General features: G+C 42.6%; 1 protein-coding gene across 3 annotated transcripts in view; it reads left to right on the top strand.

Moving 5' to 3' along the window:
• spryd3 (SPRY domain containing 3) overlaps positions 1-14,863 on the top strand; it is an 81,911-nt gene that overhangs the window by 39,926 nt on the left and 27,122 nt on the right. The window contains exon 7 of one of the 3 annotated variants that reach the window (XM_055931132.1): positions 10,339-10,488. The exons of 1 other annotated variant lie outside the window; for it this stretch is intronic. In XM_055931132.1, the coding sequence (XP_055787107.1) occupies positions 10,339-10,488 (150 nt within the window). Of the gene's footprint in view, positions 1-10,335; positions 10,489-14,863 lie in introns of all 3 variants that reach the window. One more of the 3 variants, XM_055931131.1, reaches the window with a different exon arrangement.

Raw genomic sequence — 14,863 nt, 5'->3', positions numbered from 1 at the left:
TCCCAATCAAAATCCTATTTTCTCTAAACCGAACCCTAATTGTAACCATAACCCTAAACCTAACCCCTAAGCCTAAAATATAATTTCTCCTTGTGGGGACTTGTGAAATGTCTCCTTGTCAGAATGTTCTTTGCTTTACTGACCTTGTGAGGACTTCTGGTCCCCACAAGGATAGTAAAACCAAAAACACACACACACACACACACATACACACACACACACACACACACACACACACACACACACACACACACACACACACACACACACACACACACACGTGTCCTCCTGAAGTTTTAAATGGGCTGACTGTTCTAGTATTAAATCCCAAGTTATTCTTCTTAGTGTGTCAATTAACCTAGAAAGATCAAATCATCATGTTCTCTTGCCCCTTCCAGGTTCCCCGACCCAAAGTTGAGCAGCACATAAAATATATTATCATCTGTGCTGGTCTCCAGCCAACACATGCACCTCTCCATAGAGTTCTATCTGAACCACCAGTCATGTTATTTCCATTTGCTAGAGGAGCTAACACCCGTCTAAAGTTGCCTGGTTCCTTCCTTGGAGGAACAGTTGTCATGCATCCCATCATGATACTGTTTGATCTGCTGAAGTTCATCAGTTTCCCATAAACTGTGTAATTCCCCTGTTGAGAACCACTAGGCAGGCAGGCAGACACTATAGGCAGTGGCATCGACCAGAGTGTCCTCTGACTGTCTCCACGATGGGAACAGAACAGCGTGAGAAAGTGTGTGTTTGTGAGTATGAAAGGAAGCTCTGATGAATACTGCATGTGGGAGGTTTAGGCGAGGCCGGGCCAACCTGCTTCTTTAACTAGACATCTCACTGAAAATTTCCGCTTAAGTCTGCATAATTTCTGAAAAATGTCCTAGATGGTGAGAGATATCTCACACGAATGACAGTGACGCAGATTAAGAATTTTGTTGATTTAAATAGCCAGCTACAGTTGAAAGTAAGACTGTGACTCTTGATGATATTCAAAATATTGGTTCTGGTTCATCATAGTTTAGCCAAGTTGTTAGTTAGTTGAGCTGTTCTACACACTTTTTCCTATATAGTGCATTACTTTTGATGGTCATTAGGGTTCTGATCAAAAGTTATGCACTATATAGGGAATAGAGTGCCATTTGGGGTGCAACCACAGACAATAGAGATGTTTCTTCTCTCGTATGTTCCATTCTCTTTAGCCCTTTTGAAAAAAACAGCATAGACCAGCATGAATTTTAAGCTGGTCTGTGCTGGTCTGATGCTGGTCTGACCAGCATGGTCTCGCTGGTTCTGCAAGCCAACTAGCATGGTCTAACTGGTTGTGCTGGCTGACCAGCATTCATTGTGTTTTCAACTTACTGTTGAGAGTTAGAAGAGTAGATTGAACGAAGTGCAATTTTTTTATTTGTTTGTGCATCAGGAGTTTTTCTCATGACAGTCACTCAATTAGCCCATGTGATTGTTAAGTTAGTCTAGCATCCAGATATCTAAACTTGTAGGAATTATGGTTGAATAACCGACCGGGGGGCCCCCAAGTCACTCAGATATTATATTACAAACTACAAACATTTATCTCCACCCTATGGCAAAATGTTTAGATTTGCAGCAAACTTGCTTTAAAACTACAAAATGTTCACTACGTCCCATGGCAAAATGTGTAGAATTGCAGGAAATGAACTCTAAAATGACGTCTTTCTCTCCGCTGTCAAGAGGGGGGCCGCTAAAATGTTTTGCTTGCAAGGTGGGGGGGCCCGAACCAAATTTCGCTTAGGACCCTCAGAAGGCTAGGAAGGCTATGACTGCATGTGTGGGCATGGATGTGTTTACGCAGACCCTCGAGCAACTGCGGCCCCCCCCCCAGAATTTTTGTGGCCCCGACCCCATAAAAGTTGCCCATCCCTGACGTAAACCATTTAAACTGGAACAACCATTTCAGTAACGGGTGCAATAAACGGATAGGATACGTTTTTTAAAAATCTTTGTGTAGCATAAGATACATTTATTGATTTAATCAATCAATGTAAATGCAAAACAGATTTTGTAACAAACAATTCAAAAAAAATTAACTGCAATACATTTACTTGACTTAAAGGGAAATTTCACCAATGCTCTATTTCAAAATATACACTACCGTTCAAACGTTTGGGATCACTTAGAAATGTCCTTGTTTTTGAAAGAAAAGCTATTTTTTTTGTCCATTTTTAAAACAACATCAAATTGATCAGAAATACAGTGTAGACATTGTTAATGTTGTTACTGACTATTGCTGGAAATGACTGATTTTTATTTTTATGGAATATCTACGTAGGTGTACAGAGGCCCATTATCAGCAACCATCACTCCTGTGTTCCAATGGCACATTGTGTTAGCTAATCCAAGTTTATTATTTTAAAAGGCTAATTGATCACTAGAAAACCCTTTTGCAATCATGTTAGCACAGCTGAAAACTGTTGTTCTGATTTAAAGAAGCAATACAACTGGCCTTTAGACTCGTTGAGTATCTGAAGCATCAGCATTTGTGGGTTTGATTACAGGCTCGAAATGGCCAGAAACAAACTTTCTTCTGAAAGTCATCAGTCTATTCTTGTTCTGAGAAATGAAGGCTATTCCATCCGAGAAGTTGCCAAGAAACTGAAGATCTCGTACAAAGCTGTGTACTACTCCCTTCACAGAACAGCGCAAACTGGCTCTAACCAGAATAGAAAGATGAGTGGGAGGCCCCGGTGCACAACTGAGCAAGAGGACAAGTACAATGGAGTATCTAGTTTGAGAAAGATGCCTCACAAGTCCTCAACTGGCAGCTTCATTAAATAGTACCCGCAAAACACCAGTCTCAACGTCAACAGTGAAGAGGCGACTCCGGGATGTTGGCCTTTTAGGCAGAGTTGCAAAGAAAAATCCATATCTCGGACTGGCCAATAAAAACAAAAGATTAAGATGGTTAAAAGAACACAGACACTGGACAGAGGAACTGTGCCTAGAAGACCAGCATGGTCTGTGTCTTGTCGTATTTGGTGTGTTACAGGTAAATTGCCTTCACCTACATTTCAAAGCGCAGTGATGATTGTACCTTATTTCCAAAATATTGGGTAGAAAAATTTACCATCAGAGCTCTAAAGTACGACAAAATATTTTGCTGTAGGAAAACTAGCAAAATCTCCCAGATAATAATTGTTGTAATGATAAGGCTTTGCTCTACCCTTGTTTCCTCCTACCCTAGAGAAACAAATGAGTACTACAGCAAAAGTGGCTTACTTCCAGGTCAAAAGATCTGACCAATATTACTGCCGCAACATTTTTATCTTATTATAGCGGATCACAGAGACTGCATTTTACATTCATAAACCATGTCGTTGGCCGTTCTAAAACTGGCGACGTCGTTAACCATTTGTTTACACTTTGTTCAGTAATGTTACCTCATTGGCTAGCTATCTAACAACCTAGTAACTTTACCAGTATATGCAAACATTTGGGGGCACAGAAATAAAGGAAAAGGAATATCTTCTTCAGGAGATCAATGATCATAGCAATGAATGAATGATAGATCTCTTGTATGTTGACATCACAAACCTGACGTTTTTAAAGAAACAGTGTACCATTTTCAGTGTATTGCATCCCAATAGGAAAATAGTGCTTTTACACAATGTAGAAACCAAATATTCCATAAATGATTTTGTAATTTCAACGACCGGTATTTGTATCAAAATGTTTCACTTTTATAATAAACCAATGTATTTACAGTGTTACATATTAGTTTCTAGGGCACAACGTGTGGTTCAAAAGTAGCTAGAATTCAAATTGGCCAGGGGTATTTAACCGGGGGTCCACAGAGGTACTGCAGGGGGTCAACAGAAATATAGAGTGCCTTCAGAAAGTCTTTGGACCCCTTGACTTTCTCCACATTTTATTACATTACAGCCTTATTCTAAAATTGATTACATAGTTCCCCCCCCCCCCTCATTAAACTACACACAATACCCCATAATGACATTGCAAAAACTGTTTTTTTATACATTTTGAAAACAACTTAGATTATACATTTACATAAGTATTCAGACCCTTTACTCAGTACTTCGTTGAAGGACTTTTGCCAGCGATTACAGCATTAAGTGTTCTTGGGTATGATGCTACACGCTTGGCACACCTGTATTTGGGGGGTTTCTCCCGTTCTTCTCTGCAGATCCTCTCAAGCTCTGTCAGGTTGGATGGGCAGCGTCGATGCACAGCTTTTTTCAGGTCTCTCCAGTGATGTTAGAGCGGGTTCGGGCTCTGGCTGGGCCACTCAAGGACATTGAGACTTGTTCCAAAGCCACTCCTACGTTGTCTTGGCTGTGTGCTTAGGGTCGTTGTCCTGTTGGATGTTTAACCTTTGCCCCAGTCTGAGGTCCTGAGTGCTCTGGAACAGGTTTTCATCAAGGATCTCTCTGTACTTTGCTCCATTCATCTTTGCCTCGATCCTGACTAGTTTCCCAGTGCCTGCCTCTGAAAAACATCCCCAAGGCATGATGCTGCCACCACAATGCTTCACTGTAGGGATTGTGCCAGGTTTCCTCCAGACGTGACGCTTGGCATTCGGGCCAAAGAGTTCAATCTTGGTTTCATCAGACCAGAGAATATTGTTTCTCATGGTCTTAGAGTCTTTAGGTGCCTTTTGGCAAACTCCAAGCGGGCTGTCAATTGCCTTTAACTAAAAAGTGTCTTCCGTCTGGCCACTACCATAAAGGCCTGATTTGGTGGAGTGCTGCAGAGATGGGAGACACTTCCAGAAAGACAACCTTCTCCACAGGAACTCTGGAGCTCTGTCAGAGTGACCATCGGGTTCATGGTCAACTCCCTGACCAAGGCCCTTCTCCCCCGATTGCTCAGTTTGGCCGGGCGACATGCTCTAGGAAGATTCTTGGTGGTTCCAAAATGTATCCATTTAAGAATGACAGAGGAATCTGTTCTTGGGGACCTTCAATGCTGAACAACATTTTTGGTACCCTATCCCAGGTCTGTGTCTCGACACAATCCTGTCTCTGAGCTCTACGTACGATTCCTTCGACCTCATGGCTTGGTTTGTGCTCTGACAAGTGTGGGACCTTAAATAGACAGGTGTGTGCCTGAGCTCAATTTCGAGTCTCATAGCAAAGGGTCTGAATACTATTGCAAATAAGGTATTTCAGTTTTTTATTTGTAATACATTTGCAAAAATAAATAACTTTTCACTGTCATTATGGGATATTGTATGTAGATTGCTGAGGATCTATTTATTTATTTAATCCATTTTAGAACAAGGTTGTAACGTAAGAAAATGTGGAAAAAGTCGAGGGGTCTGAATACTTTCCAAAGGCACTGTATCCCCACTTGGTGCTGGAGTCCAATAGGAATTCGACATCACTTTGCAAGCCAGCATAATGTGACTTGATGCTGGTACGCTGGTGACCAGGAAAACAACAGCAGGGACGTCTCATCTCTCTGTTTTTCTGCAGAGGAAATAAAACAGTCAGAGTTCATTTGTTTCCCAGCTATCACCACAAAACTATTAGAAGCTCCTCTCTTTCATTGGAGGTAACTAACATTCTCTCTTCTCTTTCTCTCGCCCCCCACCCCCTCCCTGGAGCTAACGAACCAGAGATTATCAGTGGGGGTAGGGGGTAGCAAGAAGCTTCTGCTGCAGGCAATTATGGTCTTAATATCACATCATGTGGGGAGTAGGGGTGTGTGTGTGTGTGTGTATGTGTGTGTGTGTGTGTGTGTGTGCGTGTGCGTGTGCGTGTGCGTGCGCGTGCGCGTGCGCGTGCGGTTGAAGAATTATATAAAGGTCATTCCTGGCCCCAACTGGGAGATTTTTGCTAAGGGAGTTTAAAACCATTTTTTTTTTTTTTTACACTGACTCACTTATGTCACAAAGTGTAATAATGACTTTCTAAACACCTTTTAGGTAACAGCTGCTTCTTTTCTTTTGAAAGAAAGTTACTCGACTCAACTTACACTCAGAAGTGGAAGGAAGAGATTAAAGGTGGAAAGTGGAAACCATGCAGGAGTCTGCATGAAAGGGATGGGAGTCGATGACACAGCCCCCCACCCCCCCAAAAAGTTGTATCATATAAGTACAAGTGAACTAACACTCACACTTTACTTTTCTCCCCCTTACTATCTGACTTCGCTGAGCTATTTTATTGAGGAGAAAAATGTACTTACTATGACTGAAATTTGGTTGTCCCACCTAGCTATCTTAAGATGAATGCACTAACTCTTAAGTTGTTCTGGGTAAGTGTCTGCTAAAATGTAAATGTACAGCCAAATGAAAGGTTTCTCTTCATCTGCAGTGGGGCCATGACTGTCTGGTGTTGTTGTGTTGAGTACATCCGGAAGACAGCTTATAAGAAAATGTTTTAAAACTAAGGAGTCACTACTTCAACTTTTCAAATAAGAAGCATCCCCCTGTGGGCCTTTCTTTGGCTAGTCAAACACAGGAAGGTGATGGATGTAAGAGACCACACCATAGGCTACGAAGCTAGTGTTGCTTTCTGTACTGTGGTAAGCAAAGGCTGTGTTTTGATCCCTGTCCTCTTGCAGGTTCTGCTTTTATCTAGGCCTACTCCACTGTCCACATCACTCCACGTGTCTTCACACGCCATAGACATAAGACTCGAATGGTTATTTCCTTTCAAGTCAACGTTCCGTGATGGGTGGACCAGCGGCCGTTCTATGCCCTACTTCATTCTATTTCTATGTTCCACGCCACCTGTCATGTAGACCTACAGTTCACCTGACAGACAGTCAATGTAAACAGACTTTGGAGTCATTGTCCTGAGTGAGTGATTGATTTAATTGGGTGCTGTAGAAAAATAATCTCATACTCCCTCTCTCTCTTTCTCTGTCTCCCTCTCTCTCAGACCTTCACAGCCTCACCCCAGTGTGTGTTCAAAACATTCCTCTGAATTTGGCATCTGTGGTGAGTTTATTTACCAAGTAAAAGTGAGGGAATGAGTGATTGATTATTTCTATTTTTGGAGTGTGTTTTGATTCTGCAGTATGTTGACTCAGTTTCAATTACACACTTTCAGGTGCTGCTGTATTGCTTCAGCACAGACTGCGCGGCCTGCGTGCCAGCTTTTTGGCTATCAATGGTCTGTGTCAAAATTATAGTTGGTTGTGTTTTGGTCAGTCAAATCAATTTTTATTTGTCACTTGCTCCGAATAAAACGGGTGTAAACCTTACCGTGAAATGCTTACTCACAAGCCCTTAACGAACAATGCAGTTCAAGAAAGAGTTAAGAAGATATTTAGTAAATAAAGTACAAAATAGCAGCAGTGTAAAAACAAAAGGGAGGGTGGGCATGTCAATGTAAATAGTCCAGGGTCTTCTTCTAGGTTATTTGGGATCAATTGGCTAAGTATGGCTAAGTAAGTTGATGGATAGGTAATTTGGTAGACAACTGGTGAGTAATCGTCTGATTCACGAATTGCACCCTATTCCCTATTTAGTGTCGTTACTACTTTTGACCAGAGCCCTGGACCAAAGTAGTGCATTAAATAGGGAATATGGTGCCATTTTGGGGTGCAGTAGAACATTTTACACAGGCAGCACACAGTGGCAGCCAAACAGGTACCAAGCCCAAGTGGGCTGGTTGGGAGGGAGAGGCCCTCTAATCTCCTACGTTTGTTCCAAATGCCTCCAGGAGTGACAGGGAACTTGGAAGACCTAGCCCCCCCCCCCCCCCCCCACACACACACACACACACACACACTAGCCCTACCACCAGCTCTGACACCACCACCTCGGATGGTGCCATGATCAGAGAGAGAAGGAGAAAGGGAAGAGATAGAGAGTGAGAGAGCGAAAGGGAGAGCAGAGAGAATGACTGCAGGCATCTGTCAGCACTCTCACTGAAGCGTGTTCCAAGCTGCTGGGAGGGAGAGCTGATTAAAAACCTCTCTCTCGCTCTCTCTACCTCTCTCTTTCTCTCTCTCCATTACTCAGCATCACAGAGGCGGGAAGGTGTGACAACACACTCGCTGCAACTCCCTCTCCCCCTCAAAATAACAGCTACTGTCCAGGCATGAAAGTTGAAGAGGTTGAGGAGAAGGATAAGATAGCAGCAAGCGAACAAGAAAGGACAGTCTAAAAACAAGATTGTAAAGATGTGGGTACTCATTAATGTAGAGCAGGCCTGTGAGTTGAGGACACACAAGACAAGACAGGGCACTCATTTTTGTATTTTTTTGTAACTGTCCAGACAGAGTCAGTAATAGAATGAATTATGTTATTTTAAAAGGAAGATTTTTTTTCGTTTTGTCAGATGCTGACTATGTCTTTCATGTCTGAGTTTTAGGACGTGTAATAACCAGATTGTGACTTGGAAGATTAAAAGTATTTGCCAATAAATGAACATTTTTCACATGATCAACTTTCACGATCCCTGTCCACTTTAAATATAGCTTTCATGTGCAGATTCCATTCCAGACTGTAGCATCTGGGTCGTCAGCAGTATTATACAGGTAACTGCCAAAATAAAGGTAACATCAACAGAGTGTCGTAAGGCGTTGGGCCACCACGAGCCAGAACAGCTTCAATGCACCTTGGCATAGATTCTACAAGTGTCTGGAACTCTATTGGAGGGATGTGACACCATTCTTCTACAAGAAATTCCATCATTTTGTGTTTTGTTGATGGTGATGGAAAACGCTGTCTCAAGGGCCACTCCAGAATATATGGTTGAGAGTTTTCATGTTGAGAGTGGAGTTTGACAAAGTTGGTCCTGGCCTGTGTTTGTCCTTTCTCGCTTGATATTGCTGGTGTAAGGAGTATGTAATTTGGGTGTGAGGTAGTATGCCCAGGTACTGTAAGGAACACTACCTGGATTGGTTCTTCATTCAATCTGTCACAGAATAATTGAAAGAAAACTATATTTTCTTGACTGAGACCTAGTTAGGAAGTTATTTATTTCCACTGGATGGATAACCAGGCAACATTCATCATCATTTAATTGAGGGAAACCTTTCCTTTTGAAGTATAACTCAAAACCGCTGTAGGCCTATTACCTTAACGCACCCAGGTGTTGTCACAAGCTTATTAGAGGAGTCCACCCCCACTTTGTCTGTCATCTTTTCTCTTCCACTTCAAACTGAAGGCGTTCCTTCGGTCTCTCTATTCTCTATGACACACTGGATGGAAAAATAGGAGCAGCACTTGGTTGCCTAGCTGCCCACCTACTTGCCCTTCCCATAGAAACCTGTTCTTCTGAGGCTTAGTAATGTGTTTTTCCTATAGGATCTGTTAAGCCTTCCATGGAGAAGTTATTATAATGTTCAATCAGTGGAATATTTGGCGAGACTATTTACGCATGATCAACCTGGGCGTGCCTGTTACAGTGGGAGTATGACTGCATGGCTGTGTCCCAAAATGGAACCCAATTCCCTATTTAGTACATTTGCTAGTCTGTACTTGGTGACTTCCTCCTTATTCCGGTTGTACACTACACGACTTCCAAAATCCTAACATCTCTGCCTCTGTGTTTCCTGTAGTTTTTTGTCTTGCCAATGCATACTAAATGAAGTGGCATAGACGGGGGGGGGGTCACACATGACAAGATTCTTCACTTGGTCGTGAGGGTTCTCGATGTCTCGCAAAAACAAGGTGGCGATGTGATTAGATTGTTAACGTAGCTAGAATGAGCTGTAGCTCAAACCAGCCTCAAACATTCATGCATGCCATACAGAGTTGAAATATCTAGCCAATAAATGTTTTATTGAATAGCATTGCTTTACATTTTTTATTGAACAGCATTGTTTGTGAACTACAAAGCTGTGTCACATGGTGGTTGCAAGTATAGGCTACCAGTAGTAGTCATGGTTCCTGCTCGAGAGTCTACACATTGTGGGTGATGCGATACAACATCATCATCTCACTGGCATCTTCTCTGGCAAGCTCTCATTGGCAATTGCTGATCACCATTCTCAAAACTTGTTGTTGCACATCTCACACTACAAGAGCATAGCAGATTTTGTGCCGATAAAATCAAACATGTTTGAAAATATCGGGACCTCTGGGACGGCTCAAAGATGTGCTCGGTAGACCTTAGACTGCGTCTCTGACCCACTCACGTTAAACGAACGTCGGTGACGGTCGCGCGAGGCAACAACATGTGGATTTTGTCTCCCGTCTGGGACAGCTAAATCGGGGACAAAATCGTGTAGTGTACGCCCGGCTTTCGGTGTATCTATCTTTTGAGTACTCCAAGCGTGTTCGCGAAAGGCCAACTTAGTCAAAACTACAGTATGTTGTATATGAATACTGACCCTATACCCCCCCCCCCCCCACACACACACACACTTTAGCAGCTCCTGGAGTACGTCGGGAAGGGGAAGAGCATCCTGGACGTGGGTCTGGCCCAGGCCAGGCAGCCCCTCAGCACACGCTGCCACTACTTTGAGGTGGAGATAGTGGACGCTGGAGAGAAGTGCTACATCGCCCTGGGCCTGGCCAGAAGGGTAAGCACTCTACAATTGCACATCAGTAAACTTACGGCCACACAGAGACAGATGAAATCACATGCATTCATCAATTTTCAATTTTTGTCAAAAGTTGGTCAACTATTTTCGGAAGAGTTGCGTGAGTGTTTGGCAATGATCTCCATTGTCCATCTGTCAACAAATGACTCGGAGGCTGACAATGATCGTCAGTTGAACGGTGTTTCCTCCGACACATTGGTGCAGCTGGCTTCCGGGTTAATCAAGCGGGTGTTAAGAGCACGGCTTGGCTGGTCATGTTTCGGTGGACGCATGACTCGACCTTAGTCTCTCCCGAGCCCATTGGGGAGTTGCAGCAATGATACAAGATCATAATCACGAGATTGGGAAGAGAAAGTGGGTAAAAATTATAACAACAAAAAATAACATTGGCTCAATCTGTAATTTTCTGAGACAAAATCTCTGTCTGGCCATAGCCTAAGGGTAAGCATTCATAACTCTGTATGCCGTTTTTAACCATCAGCACTACAGAGAAGTATAGGTGGCATTTATTTAGTCAGATTCTGCTTGTTTTGAAGTTGAGGAAGTTAATAGTACAATCGTAAAACACATTTAGGTACCGTACAGGGTTCGTACAGACAGTGGCAAGTCAAATTCAAGGACTTTCAATTACTTTGTCAAGCACTAATATTTATTTTCAAGGACCATCAATTTTAAGTAGTTCCTATTATGCAATTGATTCTAGTCGCCATCAGATGGCAGTATGTTGCCACAACCTCATGGGGGAAAAAATTACTTACTTTTCATGACTACCTTACAAGTTCTACTCAATAATACGTCTTCTCTACTTATTTGCAACATACATGAGTGGTAAGTCAGTACTGGAAAGGGCTCTGAATACTTTCGAATGCACTGTACCTACATACTTCCCTCATTATTCAAAGCCTTTGTTGTAGGAATAGAACACAGTGTGCTTGATGAAGAAGGAAAAAACAATTAAAGAAATTTTAGCACGACTAATTCAAACCCCTCATCTCGTTTTCCAAAGAATGCACATGCGGTTCCCATCTAATGTTAGCACAGGACAGGAGCTGCTAGACTTTCCATAATAACCTGTGTGCCTTGAAGCCTAACACAACAAACAGTTGTACGGGAACTGATCAAAACAATGAGCAACATCTGGTCTTACACCATTGTAGACTGGAACAGAGCAAAAATAATACAGGTTGCCCCTATGGCCAAAAGTAGTGCATAGTATAGGGAATAGTATACAATTTTAGACGTATCCATAATATACATAGGTATCAATGGAAGGCCAAGACTGAGAGATGCTCAATGACCGAGTTATATCACCCATTTGCATTGCTCATACTGTCTGTAGAGGATGAAAAGGTCTGGGACTGACTGTGTAGGTCTGACCTAGGAACATCAGTCATGAGGTGTAATGAACGCCAGCCACAACCCAAGGCCTGGTCTACGTGGAGTTGCCCTGTCCTGTCATGCTCGCTCTGATCTCTCTGTGGCCATGGGCATGGCTCACTGTAGACAGAGACTAATTACTCTCAGGTCTTGAACCGACCGGCGACCGCAGACTGAAACTAGTCTTGTCTTGTGAAAGGGAAGGTTGATTTAAGTCCAAGGTCACTGGGTCCGACCAACCAGACTTGGGTTCAATACATTTAAAAAATATATATTTTAAATTATTTGAGTGTTTGCTTTAGCCTGCTTGGAATGCCAAGTGAGCAGTGTTTGTTCTTTTGGTACTTGTCTATCGGTTCCATTGCAACAGGCAAGCTCAGTCTATCAATGATTTCAAATAGTATTGAATCCAGGTCTGCCGACCAGACCGACCTGCTCCTCCTCCCTTCCACTCTGAATAAAAGAAGACATTGCTGTTAGTGATAACTAACTCCATAACGTTTGCCGCCCCTTAAGACTTTGTCCCCCTCAGTCTCTCTGAATTTGTGTTTGTTTACAGAGACATTATGGCCTCCCTTCTCCAAAGAACAACTGAGGTGATAAAGCAGATAATTGAAGGGCTGGTTAATCGCTGTTTACTCACCAGAATGTTACATGTTGTTGGGATCAGTTACTTCACTCCGAGAGCATCTTGCTAGATGTCTCAGAGTAGATGCCCAACACACACACCCTCGCACGTGCACACACACACACACTCTGTCTGACTGCCTGCCTGGCCCGGTTGACTGACTGCCTGGCCCGGTTGACTGACTGCCTACCTGGCCTGGTTGACTGACTGGTGGCACCGTACAGTTACTCTAACCCAGTAGAGGAAGGATGTCAAAGTCATTCCATGGACGGCCTAGTGTCTGCTGGTTTTTGTTTTTTTCCCTTTAAATTAAGACTTAGACAACCATGTGTTTGGTTGAATCTTTGTGATGCGCCATTCAGTCATCATGTGATGTTTGAATGAACATTTCTAAAGGCTTTCCCCAAAAACCTTCTGAATTAAATGTTCACTGCAAAGTAGGCTTAGCTGGCAGAATATCATGATGATTTGTATCAATTGTGGGGCATTTGTTTAGTAAACTCTGCCATCACATGTAGCCTAAACTGTACATTGCTTGGTGCAAAATAGGGGTGTGACTGTTTAAACGTTAAAACGAGGACCAAGTTTGGAAAACCCTGAATTACACCTTGTAACAATTGTAAACATAAGAACACCGGTAAATGTAATACATTTTCTATTTGTAATAACGTTTCAATTTTTTATGTAATCAACCAGGTAAATCTAATAACTTGCTGGTAAACGTAATAAAATGTTGAATGGTAAACAAAACTTATTACATTTAGCAGGAAAAGTTATCACATTAACCAGTGCATATTACATTAACAGGTGAGTAACAACAATTTTGATTAATAATGTAATAACTTCAACCAGTCATGGAATAACATACCAAAATCAATGTTTTTACTTTCATAAACACATAAACAAACATAAGATGGCGCCGGAGAGGATGGCTGACGTTTTATTGGCTAAACCAACAGTGCTATTTTGTTCGGTTTTTCACATTTTTTGTAACTTATTTTGTATATAATGTTGCTGCTACTGTCTCTTATGACCGAAAAGAGCTTCTGGACATAAGAACAGCGATTACTCACCTCGAATTGGATGAGTCGGACGGGAAGGATATACTCCAAACACCCAAACAGGCCCTCATCCCCGAATTCGCGGAAAGAGATTGGGGTGCTTTGTTAGGATCAGGCAACGAGTGGCTAATCTGTCTTTGCCAATACTGTTAGCCAACGTTCAATTGCTGGAAAATCAATGGGACGAAGTGAAAGCATGTATATCCTACCAACGGGACATTAAAACTGTATTATCTTATGTTTTACAGAGTCGTGGCTGAACGATGACATTAACATACAGCTGGCGAGTTATACACTCTATCGGCAGGATAGAGTGTATGTATATTTGTTAACGGCCTATGTATATTTGTAAACAAAAGCTGGTGCACAATATCTAAGGAAGTCTCAAGGTTTTGCTCTCCTAAGATAGTGTGGTCTACAGTTTATCATGACATACTCTATCTACCAAGAGAGTTTTCGTAGCTGTCTACATACCAACACAGACCGATGCTGGCACTAAAACCGCGCTCAATGAGCTGTATTCTGCCATAACCAAACAGGAAAATGCTCATCCAGAGGCAGTGCTCCGAGTGGCCAGGGACTTTAATGCAGGGAAACTTAAATCAGTTTTACCTCATTTCTATCAGCATGTTAAATGTGCAACTGGAGGGAAAAATATTCTATACCACCTTTACTCCACACACAGACACGTACAAAGCTCTCCTTCGCCCTTCATTTGGCAAATCTGACCATAATTCTATCCTCCTGATTCCTGCTTACAAGCAGAAATTAAAGCAAGAAGCAGCACAAAAAAAGTGGTCAGAAGAAGCAACTACAGGACTGTTGCAAGCACAGACTGGAATATGTTCCGGGATTCTTCCGATGGCATTGAGGAGTACACCACATCAGTCACTGGCTTCCTCAATAAGTGCATCGATGACGTAGTCCCCACAGTGATTGTACGTACATACCCCAACCAGAAGCCATGGATTACAGGCAACATTCGCACTGAGCTAAAGGGTAGAGTTGCCACTTTCAAGGAGCAGGACTCTAACCTGGAAGCTTCTAAGAAATCCCGCTATACCCTCCGACGAACCATCAAACAGGCAAAGCGTCAATACAGGACTAAGATTGAATCGTACTACACCGGCTCCGATGCTCGTCGGTTGTGGCAGGGCTTGCAAGCTATTACAGACTACAAAGAGAAGCACAGCCGAGAGCTGCCCATTGACACGAGCCTACCAGGCGAGCTAAATAACTTCTATGCTCGCTTTGATGCAAGTAACACTGAAACTTAATCACGCTCTAC

This window comes from Salvelinus fontinalis, chromosome 8 (genome assembly GCF_029448725.1).
Source record: "Salvelinus fontinalis isolate EN_2023a chromosome 8, ASM2944872v1, whole genome shotgun sequence".
Classification (NCBI taxonomy): domain Eukaryota; kingdom Metazoa; phylum Chordata; class Actinopteri; order Salmoniformes; family Salmonidae; genus Salvelinus; species Salvelinus fontinalis.
The sequence above is the reverse complement of the archived record's forward strand: the minus strand, read 5'-3'. Positions and strand labels throughout refer to the sequence as shown.